Below are 23,977 nucleotides of genomic sequence, written 5' to 3'. Positions count from 1 at the left end.
CTTCTCCTCTCAATCCAGTTAATCCTGCAGCACCGGGGGCACCGAGTGAACCCCTCATACCGGGTTCTCCTTTAGGGCCAACGGGCCCTTGCAAACCTCTCAGTCCCGGTTGCCCGCCCCCGGCGGACAAACCCGGCTGCCCCGGAAGACCCGGGGCCCTAAATCACCCTTTATTCCTGGATTTCCTTTTGGTCCCCCCACACCATATTCTCCCTTTTGCCCCGGGAAGCCAAGGCTACCGGGAGGCCCTATTGGTCCCGGTGGGCCAGGCATACCGCTAGGACCGGTGGAACCGATGACCCCCGGAAGACCCGCGTGACCTTTATCGCCTTTCAGGCCCGGAGGTCCGTGGAGACCGGCGTGTCCCTTGTGACCCTTAGGTCCCGGAAACCCTGGTTTACCATAACCTGGCAAGCCCGGACCCCCTGGTAAACCAGGAGGGCCCGATTCTCCTTTCCCTCCAGAGAATCCCTGTTGTCCCCTTAAACCCTCTTTTCCCGGTTTTCCAATTCCCGGCAAGCCCGGTAGTCCCGTTTGACCTCTTTCGCCGGGAGGCCCCATCAGCCCCGACTCTCCAGGAGGACCAGGTTTTCCTGCTATCCCTGGTTGTCCAGGTAGACCATTCAAGCCAGGTTTGCCAACCCCAGGGATGCCTACATTTCCAGATGGACCCGGTGCTCCGTTAGGTCCTTTCAGACCTGGCAAACCCGGTTGACCGTATCCTTTCTCTCCCTTCGGGCCTTGAGGGCCAGGAAACCCAGGCGGACCTTTCTGGCCAGGCTCCCCCAGAGGACCCAGCTGGCCGGGAAGCCCTTGACCTCCTGGTTTTGAAAACCCCGGGAGTCCGGGGGGACCTGGGAGCCCCGGAGGCCCAGGAAGTCCAGTCGGTCCTTCGCCACCATAAGGACCAAGGTCGCCTTTTGGTCCCGGTAACCCGGGTCCTCCGGGTTTTCCCGGCAATCCTGGCATGCCGGGTTTTCCGATTCCCGGGTAGCCTTGAGGACCGGGAGGCCCCGACTTTCCCGGCAGCCCTGGCATTCCCTGGCCTGGTAGCCCAGGGGGGCCTTGTGGTCCCGGCGGTCCCGTTGGTCCCGGAGGACCCTGAAATCCTTGCGGTCCCTCTCTGAGACCTTCTCCACCTGGAATAGGGGGAGGTGGACCTTTCGCCCCTCTTGGGAATGTTTGTCCTGTAAACAAAAGGGAACATTTGGTAGACATACACGTCGCTGACAATAAGCCGATCATCACCGCGGGCGGAACCAACGCCGTTGTCGTGACTCCATCGATTGACTAATTCATTTAACGTATAGCGGTGTTGGCTGGTTCTGCTTTTTTCTTTTTCAATTTCCTCTTTTAGTTTGTTGTCATCTGCTGGCATTATTCGGGCCAATACGTTGGTCCCCAGTAAAGGGTGAGCCAAATCTAAAAGCCTCTCTCTCTCTGTCGGTCAGTCGCATATATTAGGCGACAGCTAAATTACGGCTAGAAGCTTTCGCTGACTAGGTGACCTCACCTTTGCTGTCAATCAGTGGCCTCTCTTTGCTCATTTGCAAAGGCAGCTGAGGAAGCTCTTTTCCATACTGAGGCAGCGACGGCCCTTCTTTGCCATAAGGCAGGTGTGGCATCTCGTTCCCCAAAAACTGCTGCTGAGGATACCCATCGTTGTACTGTGGCAAGGGCTGGTGCTGTTGAGGAGGCTGTTTATGTCCGTAATACGCCCCGCCGTGGGCCAGATGTGATAAACACAGCTGGAGCACTGTGAGGGGTAGACAGAGAGAGTGGAGGGGTACGGCTGCCATTTTTCTGCAGTGGAGAAGAAAGCAGGTAAAAATGTAACGCAGTGTATGCATATAGGTATCTTTGCAACTCTGAAATACTTCAAAGAAAAAAACATTACTTTAACAGATAATAACATCAAAAAATGCCTTGAGGTAGATGTTTTACCCATAAAACACATTAAACAACTAAACTAATAAAATTGTCTTAGTGTGTGAAATTTGTAAGAGTGCCCCTTAAAACGTGGAGGCAGCGATCCTAATCGATTCAGTGAACGTCTCCTCGCGGTCTGTTCTGTGTGTGTGCGCGCGCTGAAAAAATAATATCTCTCTCTACCCTTTCTGTGCAAATGGAAAATTTACAATGTGCTCGTGCACAGGACAATGGATGTATATGGGGAAACACGGTGGGTGCGAGAAGGACCGTAAATCTCGGGTGGTGGCATTTGTTTCGCTGTTGAGGTTAAATATCGCCAATCTTCCCCACAGAATCGCTGACTCGATCTTTAACTGGTTATTGACGTTCCTTCTCTCACTCGAGGTAATCATTTACTTTCCAGTCGAGCAGAAATAAGAGCCTGGGAAGAAGTCTTGCAGTCTGTAATGTGCTGCTTACACCCGTGGGATGTACTCATTTTCGTGCACGACCGGCAGGCCGTGCTCATCGATCTTGCAGCCGAGTCAGGAAATTACGAAACCCGCTGCGGTCAAACCAAAAAAGAAACAAAACCCCCCCCACTGCCTGACTTTGGTCCCTCTTTCCCCCCGTTTACACATCTATTCAAACGCACTGTGCAAAAGCCTCAGAGTCTCACATCCTTGAGGTGAATCACATACAAAGCGCATGCTGCTAAAACATATATCGTAATTAAGAGGCGACTCAGGGGACGTGGTCAGTTTCGAACATAATCCTTTAAACATGTCTGCGCTAAAGAGATTGGCTAAGCGCTGCCAAGAGCACAGTGGGAAAATAAACAGCGATGGGTGAATGTATGTTTTCCTTCGGTATTTCTACGTCCTGAAACCGTACCAAAAAGATCAAACATTTTTGGAAAAAAGCAACAAAAAAAACCTCCCACTGATCTAAAACTTTATTTTTTTAAATACTCAGAAAACATTTTCTCTTACTCTCAGATTTTTCCTCCTCGAGGTCGCTTCCTTCGTCTGCTCTCTCTTCCACTTCCCCTCACTTCAGGTCGCTTTTCTGGGTCTTTTCCAAGGCATGAGTGGGACGGCGGCCGTGCACGGGGATCCAGCCAGGCGTTAGCCGCAGTCCTGCTGTGAAAATACGAATGTCAGGTTTGACGAATGTCAGGTTTGACGAATGTCAGGCGGTGACCTTTCGCAGAGGACTGAGGTTTGTAACGCCGAGCTGCCGTCTCCATCTGGTAGACATATTTTGGCCTTGATACAGTTATGCTGAGACACATCTCTTTTCTTGAGGAATGTAGGGACAGAGGTATTAATAAATAAACGTAACAGAACTGTACAATTATAAATCTGCGGCCGTGCAGCCCGTTATATAACATCCTCTGCTTGTGTACATGTACGTTCATACGGTAAAAATACAATAACGAAGCCTCGTATGAAAGACTTAATGATCATTTTAAATGCACGGTGTTCTGAACATCTCACGCATCTGACTCTCAAAGTAAAATATGCTTAAAACAACGTATAGATCCAGCACCATGGACAGATCCTGCAGACGCTGGTATCTCGTCTGTTTACTCTGTAACTGACCTCTGATCTGTTTCGCTGTTCATCGACCTCATGACCGCAGCAGCAGAATAATATTTATATTATATTGTGCATTTTTAAAGCTATTTTTAAAACAGTTATAGTACCATATTCATTTGGCCCGTTTCACCGCAACAGGATCGATCGATCGATCAAATCTAAAGTGCTGAAAGACTTAAGAGAAAATGGGCCAATAAAAAGTTACAGGCAGACAAACGGCTTGTCAGCTCACTTGGTGATTTAATTGTTTCGATGCCACACGCACCCAGACTAAATTCCTTTTTTGGCACGTTTCCTCAAACCCCAGCGCTCGAGCCACTCCGACATCTTTTTCGGATATAATACCAGTCAGGGGTCGATCCTCAAGTATTGATATCTTAAATTGAACACGATTTCACACACGGCAAACCAGAGAGACTTTTGAAAAAAAAGAAAACATCTTTGAAACACATGTTCCCTCTAGCAGGCTTACACAGAGACGAAGCAGACAAAAAACACATCCTATTTACCGGACGAGACGCGCGAGGAGCGGAGCTCGTTTTGGTAGTTGGATGCGGCTTCAAAGTTTCATCGGTGGTGACCTAATGTCTCAGAGACGCAAAGGTAAGGGTCAAGGACAGGATTAAACACTGGTATGAGACAAAGTTTCCACTTCTGGCTTTTAGTTAAATATCTACAGTAGAGAAGCTACTCCTGTGTAGAGGAGTAGGAGGAGGATTTAACAGGTATTTTTTCCAGCACAACATACGCTTTCAATCGTAACTCGGCGATCAGCAAGAGTGTAGCGACGGGGCGAGTAAAAGCCCCGTGGAGCTGAAATTCCACGTCTGACCTTTTACGGTACAGCACGTTTCTAACGCAGTGCGTCTTACCGGAAGTGGCAAACTGGAGAGTTTAGTCTGGGATATCGCAACCCGAACAACGTCCTAGTCCAGTGAGCCAGCACGCACAATACCAGGACCTCTCGTAAGTCTGCTGTGAACGAGGTCTATCGGGTCAGTGTCACCCGTTTGAAAACGTCAAACACATGGCTTCTATTAAAAACAGGATAAATGGTGTTGCCTAGTTACCTTCTTCATTGTTTTTTATTACAGACATTACAGAACTATTACAGTACATATCCAAAGCCTTTCTAGCAATGAGCCTGACAACTAAATCCCAACATGGACTACAATGTTCAACGTCTGGAAACGATTAGACAAGACATCTGGGGTTCGTGCATTTAAATATGCATCGATTGCGCATTATTAGCCGCTGTGGTCCTTTGCGGTGTTTACTGAAAGAACAATATTTCATTCCGATTTAAATTTGTGTAATCCATATCTACTCGACTTGACATCCTCACAGGATTCATTTATAACTTTCCTGCTTATTTCTTCAGGTCTATGATCCTGTGCATGACTTTTAATGAAAACTCCTCAGACACCTCCTCAGCCCTCGCTTGACGCCAATCCCACGATGGACGCTGGATCCTCCGAACCCCTTTGCCAACGCTTACAACCACAGCCGGCCTCGCTTGGTGATGAGCCACGAGTCTTTTATCACCTCCAGCTTGGCTTTGAAAAATAATCAAATTTCCATTTCTCCTCCGTGTTCCTCCGCTGACCGATTCCAGATGGGGGACTCTAGCCTTCGATAAACAAACAATGAGGAACGGAGGCATGTCATTGCTTACGGATACGGGTGCCAGTCTTAATTGCTTGTGGTCGGGCCTGGCCGTCGTGTTTTAAAATGATTGCAGAGGGTCTTTCTTTTCTAATGAGAGAGCTGGCGGCTGAATACAAACCGTCATCATCCCTAAATGAAGACACCTAATTATTTAGGGCTCATAAAAAGAGGGTGGCTTTTTAAAAAGCCCTTCAGCAACTTCTGAAATAATTCAAAATACATGCAACTATTCTATCAGCGCAAACGTTTAGACACACACACACACAGACACAAAGGAATGCAACGATCAGCTGACAGAAGCAGCAAAAGTGCCAAGACAACATCTGGGGAATGCACCTGTGTCTGTGTGTGTGTGTGTGTGTGTGTGTGTGTGTGTGTGTGTGTGTGTGTGTGTGACCATTTGCATGCATGCGTGTGTGTGAGTTGTTGCTGTTTTTACCTAACATTTATAAGAAAAACACTCCTCCTCCTCTGTGATTCTCTTGCGCTCAAGCTGCAGTCCCAAGAAATTACTCCATCGACAAAGGAATAAATTGCAATTTTGATACATTTTTCTAACAAGAAAATGACAATTTCCTGGTTCCAGCTTTCCAAAATGGAGAGACTAGCTGCTTTTCTGTGGATTTCACAACAACAAATAAAAATCTTTAGGGTCGGACAAAACAAGCATTTTTTAGGGTAATGATGAAGGGCAGTATCCAAAATACACAATATAACTTGGCCTTCTGCATATGCATCCTTTTACAGTAGATGTAAGTTAATCACTTTTATAAATAAGAACATTTTGACGGCGCGTGTCAGACAAACGATCGATCTCGCTGCAAACAAAGAAAAAAATCAATAGAGGGCGCCAAACTCCATAACTGAATTACATTTTCAAGCCATCCGTACTCGTATCAGTCTGTCTCGTTTTCCACGGACCGGGAGGAGGACTTCATGTGTTTTCCAGTGGCAAAAAAAGAACAATTTATCCTGCCAATGTGCGTTTGCTGTCTGACTTCAACACTTTTGCATCTGTTATATTTTGGATTTTAGCGTCTTTCATTTTCCATCTACAACTGTCTGTCTCTCACTGCATTATTCTCACAAACCGCAAGTCAGATTCTGGGAATATTCTGAACTCCGAGCAGGTGATTTATCCCGCCTCAATCCTCAAATAGTTTCCCCCCAAACCGCTCGGCTTATCTCGATGGGCAGAGGCGAGTTTTCTGCTTCTGCTCCAGTTCCTCTTCGACCTACTTTGCTCTTTTACAGCATTCCTTTACACTTCCTCGATTTCTTTGCCCGGCGAAGGCTCGAGACGCCTTTTCCGAGACGTCTACGGCCTCAGACGAGAGGTCACCTGACCTTTAGGTTGGATTGAAAAGCCTGGTTTTAAATGCGGCAGCGCATTTCAAACCGATGCTCCAAATAACCGCGAGGGGAAGTAACATGCGGATGAGTTTCAAACTGGCAACCGCAGTGTTTGCTTACTGCTCCCCTAACCTTTGACATACACGTACGTAAATGTGCATAATTGCAGCGACACCTCCCTCCCAGCGTCCAACCTCTTCGCCCGTCTCATTGACAGATTTTCCCTCTCCCGCAGCTCTGGGAACCGCAAGTCTGGCCGCAATTTTCATTTCAGGCACAAAATTGGGGCTGTAGGAGAATTATTTTCCTATTAGCTTTGAGTTCTGTCAAAACAGAGTATCTAGTGTCACTGGACGGCATTTAACAGTACTTCAGTTCTAGGATTCACATCAAGTTTTTACATACTTTTACAGAAGTTGTTTATACGTTCGCAGAGAAAAAAGTATTGGGAAACACGGATGGAACGAATGCATTTCCGAACCTGAATATTTACTCTGAATAGAGCTTATTTTATAGGACTTGTTCCACTATCTTCCACGGCAGGAAGGAAACACTTGCAAGACTTTTCCAAACTTCATCTCAGTTTTCGCCTGAACTTGACGTGGTTTTCTCGCTCTTGCTCATATTTCCACTGGCTCTCAGAGGGACACTTCGCTAGTGACTGATTATTTTTATAGGCAATAACAACGTTTGGCCAATAATCAGATCTGATCGCCTGTGCCATGCTTAGACCACAGACTCCGGTGGGGAACTCTGCAGTTTGCAGCTGCGTAAATATATTTTATGTACTGTGTAAATCGGAAAAGAACAGCCCATACTGCGCGAGAGGCCGCATGCAGTCTTTCGTTTCTCTCCAATGCACGGTGGTGGAAAAGAACCACATAGATTCACTCTAATGCTAAACATACGTACAAATTAGTACTTATGCTTCATTTTCTCCATTTTATGCTATTTTCTACCTCTACCTTCTACATTCGAGTGTAATATTTAGTCCGCGACGGCGATCCGATATCTTACTAGTTGCGTTAAGATAAAGAACTTACATTAAAAACAACATGTGGTAAACTTATTAAGTTTAATTAGGATTAAACCAGTTGTTCCCAAAATAAAAGTGGGACTTCTACAAAAAAGCAAATACTACAGAAAAGTCCAAATAATGAATACAATTTTTTGTACGTAGTTTTTTTTCTTCTTTCAAATTGCATTAATCGTCTCACAACCCCTCGGATTACCGAGTACATTTTGCTGGTATTGCTTCTGTGCCGCCGCTGCTCACTCTAATAAAGACGCTAAAATGCCAAAGAAGCTCCTCCACAAATTGACAACAAAAATGAATGCTTTGGCAATTCAAACACACATCAAACATCAAACACATAGAACAACTGGGCAAGTGAGACCTTCCAGAGGAGTAGTAATCGTTGAACTGTGATGGGTGAGAGAACTGTACTATTAAAAAGGGACTAGGTTATATGTTGCTAGACGTCTCACTTTGATGATGGTTATCCCAGGGCATTTTCCAACCGTAACTCTCCGTAATGCAGACTTCTCCAAGCGATCAGTCATTGGGCTTTTTGTCTGCATCCTTACACATGTATACATTTATTGAGATCGTAAAATGGCCGGGGATCATTAACTTTTTGCTACAACATGCATGCATTGTCTGATCGGTGACAGTAATGGAATATGACCACGGTCCCGGGAAGCTTAATGTGTTATACAGTCACACTATAAAATATGCCACTCAGAGAAAAAATACGATCCTCCCTTTTCCTACTGTCCAGATGTTTTTGCAGTGGAGTATTTACGAGGGATAATAAGAGCTACGACTCTGTCTACTTAGGAGTTTAGATAAGAGATACTTTGCAGTAAATCTGCAAAATTTAAAGCTGTTATTCCAGAGCGGACCATACCACATGGATCGATATAATGTAAGAGACACACCTCTTTCAGGAACACGTGTATGATTAATAATGAAAATTGCAGTGATTTATATGTTGTATTCGAGACGTTTCTCAGGCTGCAGTGCTCTGCACGGTAGCAGCAGAATGTTTGGACACATGGCCTCAAGTCACTGAGGCTGCAGCTGCAGGATCAAGAGACACATTCCCTCTGAGCCACATAAACACTTCCTGTTCAGTAGGTGAGAACTGTGAGGGAGTCCGGTGCCAGACCGAGCGGGAAAACAACGTCGAGAGACATTAACAGAGTGAAAAATATATATCTGTACACTAAATATGAAGAAACTTTCAGAAGACAGTTAGCTTAGCTTAGCGTAAAGACTGGAAACAAGGGGAAACAACTAGCCTGGCTCTGTCCAAATGTCACAAGATCCACCTACCAGCACCTCGAAAACTCACCCATTAACATGTTATATCTTTTTTTCTTAATCTACACAAAAGATTAAGCTTTAAAATAAAACTTTTTGGAGTGACGCCCTGCTGTTGCACTAATTTCTTATCTTTGCCTTGGAGTGAGGGGTTTACAATAACAATATGCTGTTTCATAAAGTTTAAATTCCAACAAGCTGATGGTTTTGAAGAAACATTTCGGAGTTGCGAAGCCTCTCCGAGTTCACAGGGGAAGATCCACGTGACCAAAGGCCCGTGGACACACAAGCACACGCCCACACCCACCCACTGACACACTTATAATTTGGGGATTGAGCTGAGATTCGTAAAATGTAAATGTGCAATATCAAATTCTGTAAACCCAGATCATAACCTGAAGACTCCTAACATGAACTATGGTTTGTTTTCCTCTTTCTAACGTGGAGAAAAACAAAGCAAACACCCCAAAAAATGCATGCATGCATCGTGGTTGGTTCGGTTGTGATTACCTCTTCCTGAACAATCAGACAAACACCAAATGTACTGGCCTAAATCGCAAAGCTTTAGATTTTCTCGATTAGAGCGTTCGTGACCTCCTCAAATTTGCAGATCGGGGTTTTGTGCGTTTCCACGGTGCTGCCTGCTACCACGTTTCGCTGATGCCAACAGCCCTTCCAGAGCACCGGGGATTACACTTACGGTAATCGCCGACTTAATTGTGCAACTTGTTTGACCTCAACTATGTCAGCTTACCCACATTTTCCCCTAATTAAGAGTGTTCTCTCTGAGAGGGGAAAAGCACGATAACCTTAAATGGCAATAAAGAGCTGAAAGTTGAGCTGAAACGACGTTTCTCTCGGTTCCATAAAAACTGACCTTTGTGGTAAATCGAAACTTTTATTGAGACACTTATCACCTCCCCTAATCAGACAGGCCTGTGAAGGCCATTTCCACTTCTTCTCCTCGCACCAAAACAGATGCTCTTGCAAGCTACTGTTGCACGTCGCAAGTTACAGCAGCAAGTTACAGACGCATTTCCGCCCGCTTGGACATGTTCAACAACGTGATAAATCCACATCGAGTGTGAAACAGGGATTCCCAACTGTTTCCTGGCAGGTGCACACTCAGATGTTCTGTGATGTTATGAGGGGGATAGAGAGGCAAAACATCTGGCTGCTCTGGAGATCTGGTCAGTGGGGTGAACATGGGTCATCATGGGCAGAAGTTTGTCATTTTGAACAAGCGTGTTATTAAAGCCATTCTATTGAATTCATTTTCAGCAGGGGACACGAATGGGAATAAAAACAAACGCCTGCTTTAGGCAGAAAGAAAGATTTCCTGAACTGCAAACTTTCCATCCCGGACTCGTATCTCAGAGCCAATTTTCTGCCAAAAGGCCTCTTTCTAAAACTGACTTTAATCCTGTTTTCTTTCATTTATGTGGGATAGTTAAAACTACAATAACCCCAACATGAATCCTTTTCTCCCTCAAACATTGGATCAAAAAGTGCCTCCACCTTTCCCTCTGTGTTGAAAGCTGCGCAACTGAAATTTCCAAAATGTCAAGACATTCCATTAACTGGTGCTAAATCCTGTCAAGATGCTGCACCGTGCATTTATTTTAACAAGCTTAAGCCTGAGTTATTCTTCCCAGGTGTATCTTTTGGATGTTCTTTGCATTTGGAAAACTCAGACCTTATCTGCAGAGACTTCTGTCAGCAGAGGCTTCACAGCAGTGAGCTTTGTGAAGCAGGATGTCTTATGAAATGTTTTTTTGCTCTGCCTTTCCAGCTCTCTAATGTTTTTTCCTCACGCAATCCCAAAGGTTACTCGTGTATTGTTCAAAAAATTCAAACAAGACGTGATTTGTCCTTTTCCAAGAGCAATGGGTTCGACGATCCAGTCGAGTCATTGCAATCGGATAACCACGCAAGAAAAACAAATTCCCAAAAATCAAGCCGTGAGCTAATGAATGCTCACTGGATGTTGCTGCCGCACCAAAAAACCTAAACATGGGGGCCCTGCCAACTATAACATCATCAAATCCTGCTGTGCCAGAGGTGACGCATCACTCACCTTTGTGTGTGCTGCCGCAGGGTGGAAGTATCAGAAAGCTTTGAGGAGTTTGGGACAAACGCTGAACAGCAGCTCTGGCGAGGGTTTGGCTTTTATCTGCAGGTGGGCGGAGCTGCACGAGCTGAGAGAGGAGAAGCTCTGGATCTGTGCATGAGAAGGAGGGAGGAAAACAGAAAAGAGGATCTGTGTGAGAGAGAAAACCACTACTGGAACTGCGTGTTTTCAGCATTAGATGTTATTAGAGACAGGAACAAACCCAAGGCCCAATCAGCTGAACGAGTATGTATCACAAGGAGGAAGATTCTCGTTTGACTTGGACCTCTCGCTGCATTCTTTGCGTGCAGAAAAGATTTAGGGGCAGGGTCTCACTTTGGTGTGCCAAAGCTGGCTGAGGTCAAGATCTAGCTGAGGAGAGAGGTTTTTGAGGCTACCACAGTACACACACACAGTAGTTAATACAACTATATAACCAAAAGGTCTATTTAGTAGCTGTTCTGGAGCTAGTTATTGTGTTTTCCTCAGGACTTTTCTCAGCATGTATAAATGTTACACTTAAAAGGGCTATTAATTACATTCAGAGGATCACCAAAGTCATTAGGATTTATCCATTTGAGCATCTGTAAACAATTTCATGGAAATCTATCCAATAGTTAGAGGATTTGGTTTGCACATATATGAAGCTTTGGGTGTAAAATGTCCTCGCTGTATTGACGCAACAAGCCGAGGCAGAGGGGAGGACAACCGCACTGTGAACAGCTGGTTCGCATTTGAGGAATTATTCTTTGTGTTTTTGTTTGTGTTGCCGTTTCAGTTCTTTAACATGTTCTCCCCGTGCAGGAGCTGCTTGCAAAGAAAACATCTTGGTATCGCCCCCCCCTGACTAATTCTACTGTCAGCTTCTTTGTGCTGAAAGTCGCCGTGCTAATTCGAGCTTGTTAAAGTAATTTGCAATGCAAATAATCTCGACTTCGCTCACCGGTCAGTTAACGTTGAGAGAAAAAGACACTTATTTGTGCAAACCTAACGGTCGCCTACAGAATTTACTGCTTTTAAAGTCTAACAGATGAACCTATTCGTCATTTTTATTGTCCTTCCATCAATCACGTTTCATTTTACAAAGTCCAGAGCAGCAAACCGTTTTCCCAACAGAACAACAAGCGTCAGCTGTGTGGAAATACTGACCTCATACCTGTCTGCATGCAGACTTCCTGTTCATGTAGTTATTAACCTTCGACTTAGATCTCAAGGCCAAGTTGCCTCAGCTATGTGCAGAGCTCAGAAAACCCTGGCAATGACTCTTATTACTCCCTTTCCTGTTCCTCAATCAACTTTCTTTCATCTTTGGAGTGGCAGTGATGCCAACAGGTGGATGCTTTGTTACAATAGCTTGTGTTTCATGCGTGTCCAGATTCCTTAGAGATGTTTATGTCGAAAGTGGGATATTTACATTATTTTCTCATGCTTTGGTCTCTGAAGAAATGGCTCTATCCATCAGCATCTCACAAACTTTTTCCAAATGTTGCAGCAGCTAGCAAAATGAAGCAAAAACTAGAAATGAGTAAATGCTCCAAAACCAACAAAACACTGAAGTGAAGTGAAGTGGACATTGGAAAAAAAGAATCTCTGTGGGCGCTCTCTTTATTCCTTTTCCTGGCACCTCTCGTTAACAAGATCCTTCGAGGGTAACTGGAACATATTCGGGGGCATTGTACGTGTACTTTATCCGAGATCACCTCTCTAGAAGTTTTTTATTTTCATGCCGATTCCTGAAGCTTGGATCATTACACTATATTTTGAAGTAAAGCTGTCCAAACAGCCCAAACTTTAAACCTCCGCTATTATTTGGAGTTTCTGTATTTAATGGTAAGTTTATTTTAAAGGGAACATAATTAAGCTTATTTATGATAGAGAAAGAAAAACAACAGCCCGACGCATCAGAAGGGAAGAAAATTCGACAGTTTACCCTGGCCCCAGCTCTGTCACCACATATTTGAGTACCACTCAGATCGCCTGACTCTTTTCAATTTAGCAGACCCACAGCTGTGGGTTTTGGCTGTCGATGGGCACCGTCTGGTAGAACATCTCATAAAGTCACCTAACTACTCAGAAAAATGCAGACCTTCCACTTCCTCCAGTGCACCTCTTGGTTATTTTGTAGAGAAAGGAAATAATTGAGCATTTAGGAGCGAGGAAGGGAAAATAGGATCCGCGTTTCATTATGAACTGGAAAAGTGTGAGAATTCAGACCGGAGCCAGTGACCTATTTTACAAGCAGGGCCATTACAATCCTCACATCAGTCGGGTTCTGTAAAATGTGACCACTGACTTGGCAAAATAAAATTGAAGAAGATGGTTTTTCTCTTTTTGCATTTTAGTGAGTCAACTAGTTCGAGTTTCTGCAAGGGCCTCTTTTTAGTCTTGCAAATAAAGACAATGTTACCTTTGTTTTGTTGCTTAATTTAGCTGCTTTATGGTAACTAGCAACCCAGCGTTACTTCAAGGGCCAAGCAGCATTTCATTGGATGCTGACAGTGTTTAGGCTAATGCCAGCAGCTCTTTCCTGCTCTAAATATGATTTGGGGAAGTTAACAATCCTCAAATCCTAATCCGGTCTGACGATGGGGTTTTACTAATGGCCAAAAGTTGGGGCTTTTGGTGCTTTCATTTTACTAATCCATTGTTTGTTAGTGCCATGCCCCTTCGGAGCAGGCCGACGGCTTCCCTCCCAGACGCACTGCAGGGAAGTGAAGAAAAGTTTGGTTGTAACGTTAGTGTATCCAGCATCCAGCAGCAAAAGTAAACTGCAGTCAGGCTTTACAGTCTGTAAAGCCACGCTCAAGTCCGCAGAGACCCGACGCTCTGCTCCAGCTGCAACGCATAGCGTCGTTTGCCAACTTATTCAACGTTTATTAATATTGAACACGTCTTGTTTCCATTTGTACCGAATTCGACAAAGCACTCCAAGAGGTCCCCAGCAAAACACTCACCAAGCGTGAGGTAGACAGGAAGAGCGGTTCTGCAGAAACGGCATAAAGAATTGTACAAATATAACGTTTCACTGTTACCGTATTGCATCCTGCATGTAGAATTGTATGTGATGTTACACTATGTACGAGATTCCAACATTTGTTTGCAATCAAATTTAGCATTGCGTGGCCTTTTAAGTGCAGCAGGACACGCCTTCAACAGACTGGCTACCAAGTTACAAACGGTAAGTCATATCCAAAGACAAGAAAAATTCGGGGTTATCTAAAAATGCCATGCATCAAGTTTGGTGAAGATTTGATGAAATACGAGATAAAAGAGTCAAAATCAGTTCGAATCCAAAACAATGGAAGAATGTGCAGCCATCGCCAAAGAGTCCTCGTCCATCGTCCAGGACCTCGACTGATATTAAATATAAAGCCTCGTGGAGAGATTTGCGAGCTCTCTCTGGATTTACTGTTACACTATTACTAGCGATAAAAAAAAAAGTCTCCCAGGCTTGATGCGTGTACATGCAGTAATTTGTAAAAGGCTAACAGAGCTCTGGCTTATATTCTGGTTCTGTTTTTCGTCCTTCGTGTAGTGCCCTTCTTAAGATTATGGCTCAAAAACACTTTACAGATGCGGGGCCCGACTGCAGCGACGTGATGTCATTACATGAAACGACGCAAACTAAACACGCGTTACAGCTGTGGGGCAACAAGAGTAATGGTCTCAGCGCGATGAGGCAGAACTGTATGTATGTTTCCAGTCACAACATACATACGGTGAACAGAGTAAAGGTTATATATCAGTCAACACTGTCTGCAGTGCTTCCACCGATTCCTGCTGGAACTAGTTACTTAATGTGGTGACGACTCTCTCTCTCTCTCTCTCTCTCTCTCTCAAGACCACCTCAGTATTTTTCTGTCTGGCTGTTAATCCCGTCGACTCAGAGCCTGCTTTAAATCGGGCGCTGCAACTCCGATGTTCCTCTCCATCTTTGGTGGATGGTTTGAGAGTTTGGCAGCCGGATACAAAAGGTTCTGGAGTCGACAGATTGTCTTTAAACTATATTGAAGAATATCATTAACCCTCTCACTTTTCCTTTGAGCCCTTGACTGTGTCTTATTGTTGTCAAGTGAATTCACGATACAGCTTAATATGTTGTATTTAGCTACAAACATGTAACTTCTCCGATTACCTCAATGTTGTACAGGAATGAAACCTTTACTCAGATATGAAACTTTTTGCCCCTGCATCATGATTGCAATCATTTCTCCAGATTCTTGCCAAAGCAAAGCCCTATTTTTTGTGCAATCGTCGAACTTGCAGCCAAGTAGTCCAACAGCAAAACTAAGAATCGCCTAACTGTGTGCTTCAAGTTACCGGACCATCTTCACCGATCCAAAAAACAGAGTTCAGAGACAGTGTCACAGCTGTCTGTCTCACTGCTCTGAGAACATTTCCAAGAGCACACATTTAATTAAATCACCAGAAATCTGTTTTTGATGAAGAGTAACCAAGCTACACATGTGCTTGTAATATCAAAATGTATTACTCAGCTGGCACAGTAACGCGGCACTCAAAAGAGGAGAGAGGTTTGGAGAACTCGCTGCACCACCTTAATGTTAAGATCCAAAACAACAGACAGAAAAAAAGTCAAACTACCTCGTTCCAGCTCCACAGAGCACTTTATTTTTTAGCAGAATCTTAGATGCCTATCTTGAACTAAATTAGCTATTTTCATGTAAAATAGTAAAATACAGCTTGTGGAAACATAATACATAACAGTGGTGGTGCCACTTAAGGCTGGAAAGGCAACAGAATACTGTTTATACATTTTGTCACCGTGTGTTTTCCTTTCGGTGAAGTCGGGTCAATTACAGAGCAAACCGGAGCACGCCAGTTCCACGTGATCACAGGAAAAGGATCATTAGACGCAAACCGCCTGCACCAACGTTTCCTGACGTCATTGAGTCTGATGTGAAAGCAGAAACGGCGAGTTGTACCGAGGCAAAATCACCTCCACCATCTGCGCCGGAAACATGTGCGGAATGCGTGTTGATCCCAGTGTGGATGTTTTCCCGAGTATGATGCCATCGTCTAGGTTTCAGCAGACCAGGAATAATTAATCATTCTACGCCAATTAACTGGCTGAACTTAATGGTTAAATTACCTTCGGTTCTGGGAGAAATGCACTGTGATTTTACTGTTACACGACACTGTAAGGTATCCTCATACATACTCGTATCTTAATTATCTTAGAAAAACATCACTCGTGGTCCTGGTGAATATAACTATAGAAGTTAAGTTTTTTAATCATGGAAGTTACCTGACAAATAAGTCAACGTTGACTTCTGGTTTAATACGGGACACAAACGGCGGTCTCCTGGCTGAGAAAGTCCAGATTTTAACGTTTTTGGATATGTTTTTTTATTTAAAGCAATGTATTAATACACTTCCATAACGTTCGCCAAAGACAGATTTGAGAAACAATGAAAGTTGAGGCTGCAGAGGCTGAGATATCTTGACTTTTAGTCCCTAGCAAGGACCAAGCTATGGCTATCCAGCCTCCTACACTTCCCATAATGCCTACAAAGACTTTATAAAGAGAAAGCACCCCCGAGGTACATTCACGCTTCTAAAAAGTCTCCATCAATAGAGCTATTGTGCAAAGTTTTACGGCTGTGTGTCCATGTGTTTCTTGGCAGAGTTACCTGCAAAAAGATTAAGGTAATTACTTTATGAAAAATGGCGAATATGATCCACAAATGTTTACTTTTTCTACTTCTTTGCAGTCCGTCAGTCCCCAGCTCCTAAAGAGTGCCTGGCTGCGGCATGATGCTCATATATCCACACACACACACACACACACACACACACACACACACACACACACACACACACACACACACACACACACACACACACACACACACACACACACACACACACACACACACACACACACACACACACACACACACCTGCCTGCCAGAACGTCTTTATGAATAAATTTGACTGGACTATACTGAAATTAGATTAAAGGTACCAGTCCTATTTAAAGAAAAGCAAGTACTTACACTTCAAGACTAAACATTGTAAACAACATTTTAAGTATTCTTATTGTATAGCATTACAGGGAATTTAAAATGCAACATTTACTGTAACTGTATAAAATTAATATAATCGCAGAATACTTTTAGCAGCGTATTTTTTCCAGAATAGCAATAATTTATGACTTATTCGTGGTCTCTAAGAACATCTATTCTGAAGATAAAACTGTGGGTGTTATCTTTTCCACAACATGTGCACAGAATTATAATACTTTCCCCACTTTTATCCACATTATGTGAACTGTGTTGTCATTTGACTCGGAGCGCTCTTCACCGGCCTTGGACACGAATGTAATCTCTGTCCGTCGAGATTACTGCATGTATACGAGAGAATACCGCAGCTTTAGGAGAGCCTCCCTCTTTATGTTTTATTTATTTGGATGTAAGTTTCGAGCCAAACGCTTCGGTTCGCATTTCATTCCTCTGCTGCCCTTGGAGCGGGAGCCAAATATCTGTGTGGACTGGAAACCCCCGGTGTTTGATGGTGGGAAGTAAATTAATCAATTTTAGGTGGCTCCAAAATAAAAGAAGCTTGCTCACAGCTTGAAAAGCTGCTGAGTCATTGTCTGTTCATGTGGTGTAGTCTGGCCAAAGTCTGGGCTCACTGGGTTTGGGGAAAATGTTTGAGTGAAGCTTGTTGCAGCATTTTTTCCAACTTCTTCTTTGATCATTTACACTTGTCCATTAGATGTGAGGGTTATGCAGTAAATGTCACGCTGGATATACACATTCACGAATTTGTGCAGCTCAGTCGCCAGGAAAAAAATGTTGGCATTGTACATTTCTGCAAACCACGGACGCATAGAATGTCAATGTTTTTCAATTCGGTCAGAGTAAGAGACGTTGCACAAACGAGCAGCTGTTATTGAAAGTTAACTGGTTAAATAACGAGTATAACAAGCAAGAAAAGTCCACTAAGTGCGTATGGGAAAGGTAATACAAACACAGGACTTTCACCTAGGAGCCCACTATTCTTGTCAGACCTAAAATAACTATTTCAACACAAACCAAGATCTTTTTTCAAACTTTAAACCATGTAGTTTTCACCAATGGTTTCACAACGTTAACCGATTGTCACTGAGCGTTTATGCAAGCGTGATATGAGGCTGATATAAAACGTATGTAGACCCTGGAGAAAATGACTATGCAATTTATCATAATGCAGGCATGCAAAACTCTGCAGGCTAGTTAAATAGTGTATTTATTGTATATGATAACTCAGGTTAATATGTCGGGTATACTAATCTTATAAATGTGTCATATAGAGCGAGGGGATTTTAAACCAGACAGTATTGAGTATTAAACACAAAGGTGTGATTCTTTCGCCAGCATACTAGTATTTATTTTCCAATCAATTATAAAAAAGGATCGGGACGGCATGAAACAGAAGACAAACATGAGTTTAACAGCAGCTCCTTTGGGAGTGGTAGCGGAGCAGAGCAGTGTGGACTCAAGAATCGGGCTGCAACAAGAAGTCATGTCCAGGGGATCGAATAAATGTTTGCCTTAAACTCCATACAAGTGCCAAGAGCTGTTCATTCCCACACTCTAATAAACTTAATATGGCTCAAAATAAGACTCATAATATGTTACCAACATATTAGTCTAAAGGCTTTGCCTCATTAAATCATACATTCTGAGTAAATGTGCAACTTTCCACAAAGAATTAGAAAAACTTTTGTTAGCTATTCTGGCCCCGTTTCTACTTCTGCTTCTACTAGAGGACTTTACAGCACAACAAGCTGTACTTTGACTTGAGTGTACTCTGTAATGGGGCTCGATGCACATCTTTTTTCGATAAACTAATAAAGATAATGTATTCGTCGATAGGGATCTATTGGCGTCGCCAAAACCACTCATGTCAGAGTAAATGCTTGGTCACACTTACATTTAAAACAGCTAAATATGGGACTGAAATATTTCATACAAACAGTGGATTTGCTTTTAGAGCTGAAGAAAACACATGCGATGCTGTCACATGGAGTTAGTTTGTAAAGTGTTTTGAGACACGATCCAGTCGTATAAAAGCCTGCTGAATAAGAAGACAAACCAATACTTTATCTTTCTTTGGGTCGTACTAGTTTTATTTGTAGCCAAACTTCGACACATCGTCAAACTTCCAGTACAAGCTGGACCAATTATTGCTTTTCTGTTCAAATGCTCGGGTGTGTGCGCACTTCCTTTTATTTTCTAGCTTGAACAAGCTCATATTCTGCACTCAGGAACGGCGGCTGTAAAGGTATGAAATATAATAGCCTCAAAAATCCAGACAAAGAGCCGGAACTGTGTCCGTTTTCCATGAAACATGGCTGTCAGAGCTGTCCAGACTAATTAAGGGATCATTTTCACATAAATGATGGATTCCTTTTCTTCCACCTATTCTATAGGTCATGCTGTAGTGGGTGGGTGAGGATTTACAGCCACCTCCTTCACGGGTAATTTGCAGCGCACATTGCACACTTTGATCTATGATCAGCACCAAACCACAGGTATTTCAGTTGTGAAAGTATCATTAGAGACTCTTGTCACGTGTTCTCGGGAACATTTGAGAAGTTTTGGAGCGTGATGTTTAACAGAAACGCTTTTTAGCGCATGTGAAAAAAAACTAAAAAAGCTGAATTCCTTCCTGCTTGTGTGTCAGATGAAGCAACAAAAAGCCCTGTTTTATTTCTGCACTTGGCAAAATATTTGCATTAATATCTTCAAAAACAGGCTCACTTTTACGCCTCGCCAACCAGACCACAGCGCTGCATTAGCCAGCATGAGAAACCGAATGTTGATCCCAGATTCTGTCTATTACTGGGTTCAAATGAACACACTCAGACGTGATACGGAGACACACACGATCCAGTTCTACTTCCATCCAAAGCCTCTCAGACACCATTAAGACAAACAGGCTGTAGCCATAACACCAAAGCCACTGTGCTCTTTACAGGGTGCAACATAAAACACTGATGCATATCTTAACTGGCAAAATAAAGGAGTTTGTGTGTGTGTGTGTGTGTGTGTGTGTGCATCCAGAAACAGCAAAACTAAGCTGGCTAGAAGCAGCAGAAGTTGAAGCAGACAGGGCAAACAATTCCCAGCATTCCTCTGAGGAGCAGAGTAAACTCAAAGGCTAAGACACCGACGCCTGACTGTGCATGTGTGATGGCCTCCAAATAAGAAGCCTAATAGTAACGAGCACGGGGACGTGTCTTAAGTGGAATTATTCTGCTTAGCTTATGTATTACAACCTTAAAAATGGCTCTTTAATTCAGCCCATAACATGCTGTAATTTCCGCAGTTGTTTCTGCATCTAATTACCACTGACAGCAGTTTGTATAATCACAAACATAGCTTGTGTTTTTACGACTGCAAACTAGTTTATTTGATTTTGATACATCTTCAGGGCCTGGAAGCGATAAATGCTTCTTTAAGTCCTGAAAAATGCATGTTGAAATATCAGATTACAACATAAAGTCTCCTTATTATATGGCCATTAAAAACATATTTCATTGTCCTGATTTCATCGCTTATAAAGGTAAGTAAGATTTTCTCTCTGTAGCTAAAACGCTGGTACCAAGTCCGATAAATAAAACCTTAAAATATGCCACTATCATTTCTCCAAAATTAATCACTGGCACAAAAATAAAAGTATGGTCTGATCTTAAACTGCTGCAGTTAAGATTTGCTTAGGTTTATGCACCAAAAACGTAACGGCAAAGAGCACGGATGTGTTGAAAAACGTAATAAGCTTAGGTTCCGATTGTTCTCATGGTTAAAAGAAGGAAACGGGAAACAAGTCTGATGTTTTGTCCAACTTTAAACTCCAAAACAACTTCACACTACTTCCTCGTTTGCTCCCGAGAAGTCATTATTACTACCACAAATTATATAGCAGTGCTATTTTGAAAATTTTAAATATTTAAATCTATGCTGTAATCTTTACAAGGAGATTTACATCAGTAACAGGCGACTGTCACCAACCAAGGCAATACTAATAATTAAGGGGCATTAAATAGAATATCCCAAAGGTTACACTGACATTTAACTGTTCTTCATTATCCAGCAAAGTGAATACCAGACGTAGAAACCGCTCAAATCGGCCTCTGTGGGAGACTTCATCAACTCCATTAGGTCTCTGAACTCAATGCCTCAGTGTTCATGTATTGATGTCAGACCTGCCTCACATCGTATGATGTCAATAGGACTCAGAGTGTCTCAAAGACCAGGAACAGAGGACTGTAGAAAGACCGAGTCAAAACAGAGACGGAACAATAATAAGAACGTGGCCAGACCCAGAAAAAAAGAAAAGCCAGAAGACTACTGTTGGTCTTCGCAGTGGGTCTGCAGCCCCTCGGCTGCTCGGCTCTGGACCCTATTTGTCCAGCTTCGATGCACTGAGCGCGCTCTCTCTCTTCATTTGCCAGAAGAACAAGTTTTTATTGGCTCCACGGAGTCGCAGGCAGAGAGATTACACACAGACTGTGTTGACTGAGAACGAGAGTCGCTGCTGAGAACTAATGTCGGAGGTTTGTCAAAGTTCACAGACGCTAAATCCAAAAGGGTCGCAAAACAGGACTTCAACTCAAAGAAACACAGTAAGGGTTAAAAACAAAACACCACAGTTATCAGCGGCTACTTTCTGTGCTTTTGTAAAAGTTGGACGCACATATTTTTATGATATTCCCTTAAAATTCATTCCAAAACTGACCTGATAAGAGTCTTTATCCTCCCTCTTGCTGGGTTCTTTAGCTTATAAATTACATCTGAAACTAATAACCGACTATAATAAGTAATACAAGTCGTTAAAAATGTATGAAAACACACAGTGAGAGTAACAGTGCGTGTGAGAATTCAAGCTCAGCTGATGGAAGTGCATTTGAGTCTGTTACATGAGATACAGCAGGCAGAGGGACTAATTGACTACAGGTGTGTGTGTGTGTGTGTGTATGTGTGTGTGTGTGTGTGTGTGTGTGTGTGTGTGTGTGTGTGTGTGTGTGTGTGTGTGTGTGGAGAGGCGGTTTACCTCCTTTTTTGGGCTACTGGTATTTATAGCTTTTTTCATAGAGCTGTTCTAAAAGAGCTGGCCTATTGAGGATATCTGAATGTCAGTCGGGGTACAGTGCGAGCCTTGTTCAGACCACCAGAAGAGTTGGCATTTAAGTGCAGACGTCTCCGACTAATAAAGTGACGGATTCACAGACATCATCTTGCACAGAAGGACAAATTCACTCTTGAATATGCGTAAAAAGATATCAAGCTTCTCATCTAACCCACGCAAATCATCATCAACATTGTTTCATAATACAAAAGCGGTTTCAATGGAATATGCACATTTTTATCTCATGACTGCACATTGTGGTTAATGGTTCCTTTAACGTGATAATGCAGTAAGTTGCTTTCTGTGGGGAACTTCCCCTGAAAGAGAAAGAGAGCTTTCTTTTCTTCATGTTCACTATCCACACATTGCATTCCTGTGCATCAGCAGGCATTGTCCCAATGTTTAGTCTACTGAATGGTATTTTTCATTTTGCTCTCTGAACACCTACAAGACTTCCTTCCTTCCTGTCTTCTCCTTTCCTGGTGGATTATAATCAGTGGAGCGAAACAAAAGACTCTCACTAATGTTCCTCCACATTATTAAGAGACGATGCGGTTCAAACACGTCAATCTAACGACTAAAGCAAAGCTCTTTCAAAACCACATTAAACATCTCATGAAGTGCACTCTCAAGAATTGAGCTGCAGGATTCCCACTCTGACATTTGGATGCGTTCAGTGAGCACAAACGTATTCCTGCCTTGTTAGACATACATGTGTCACAGGACTCACCTCCTCTGGTCTCGGCTCTCACTCATATTCATTGACAGGGTTTTCCTTGGCGGGGGACCGGGGGACCGTCTTGTCTCGGGGTCCAAACTAAACAGATAAGTGAAACAGGGGAGGACAGATGGTTTAGGACGTCTGAAAATAAATAACTGTCACAACAAAGACATTCTGCTGCTCTCTGAACTTGACATTAGTGTTTTAACAGATGTAAGCCCTCTATTTCATCAAAATAATAAATCAAAAAATGGACCCATAAATACTTTTTTTTTTTACCTCAGGACAAGCAAGAACTAGCAAGAACAAAAAGAAATGTCAATGTTTTCTGTAGAAATAGAAGGGGAAAACAAGCAACATGTGCATTTGAAAAAGTTATGTTGGAACATACATATGGCCTCTTGTTTCTTTATTTAACAATTTTGTTTGTTTAGTTTTTGCCAAATATATTTGGTTTATCATTCTATGGGAAATAAAAGCTGTCCAATAACTGTAAAGTAAAAAGCATTTCCCTCTGGCCTTAGTATAAGAAAGGATTACAAAATACCAATGCATCTTTTTCTTAGAGTTATGCACACACTTTCTTCTAAAATTGGTTTCAGGCCCCAAAATTTAAGTTATCCCCACCCAATCCCCTCATATGATTCAGCAGAAATATGTCAGCTATTAAAAGTGGAGGATAAGAAGGTCAAAAAGACTTGATGGTGTGGAGTAGAGGGTCAACATCCGTAGCACTGCTCTCTAGTGGTGGCTCTCACTACATGCATCCATGCAAAAAGTACATTGTGCATTTGTACATTATGGCATTAAGTATCAACAATTAAATGCTATAATTGTACACTAAGAATTTAATTTTCCAATGTATTGCCTTTAATATATTAAACTACAGAATATAATGCGGCCACTGATATATTTTGTAAATCTGTTAAATGTTAAAATGCCTAAATACAGAGAGAAGTTTAGCCACAATGCGAAAGACATGAGTCATTTCTTTATAATCCATGACCCATAATCACTTGGGCCGAGATCCCGGCCGTCTGCTTGGACTCCTTCCGTAAACAAGATCTGATTACTGAAACTGACGCATTTGAGGAAAAGTTCCCATGCTTTGATTTCTAAAATGCAGTTCAGGGTTCCAGGTTTGGCAAAGA

General features: G+C 42.9%; 1 protein-coding gene across 1 annotated transcript in view; it reads right to left on the bottom strand.

The window, feature by feature from the left end:
* Window positions 1–22,908, bottom strand: part of LOC129111797 (collagen alpha-1(VIII) chain-like) — a 24,712-nt gene extending 1,804 nt beyond the window's left edge. The window contains 6 exon segments of the mRNA XM_054623905.1: window positions 1–153; window positions 156–1,187; window positions 1,514–1,803; window positions 2,904–3,053; window positions 10,937–11,080; window positions 22,836–22,908. The exon segment at window positions 1–153 is cut by the window's left edge and continues 1,804 nt beyond it. Of these exon segments, the coding sequence (XP_054479880.1) occupies window positions 1–153; window positions 156–1,187; window positions 1,514–1,799 (1,471 nt within the window). The 5' untranslated portion in view covers window positions 1,800–1,803; window positions 2,904–3,053; window positions 10,937–11,080; window positions 22,836–22,908.
* Window positions 22,909–23,977: the final 1,069 nt, after the last annotated feature.

This window comes from Anoplopoma fimbria, chromosome 22 (genome assembly GCF_027596085.1).
Source record: "Anoplopoma fimbria isolate UVic2021 breed Golden Eagle Sablefish chromosome 22, Afim_UVic_2022, whole genome shotgun sequence".
Classification (NCBI taxonomy): Eukaryota; Metazoa; Chordata; class Actinopteri; order Perciformes; family Anoplopomatidae; genus Anoplopoma; species Anoplopoma fimbria.
The sequence above is the reverse complement of the archived record's forward strand: the minus strand, read 5'-3'. Positions and strand labels throughout refer to the sequence as shown.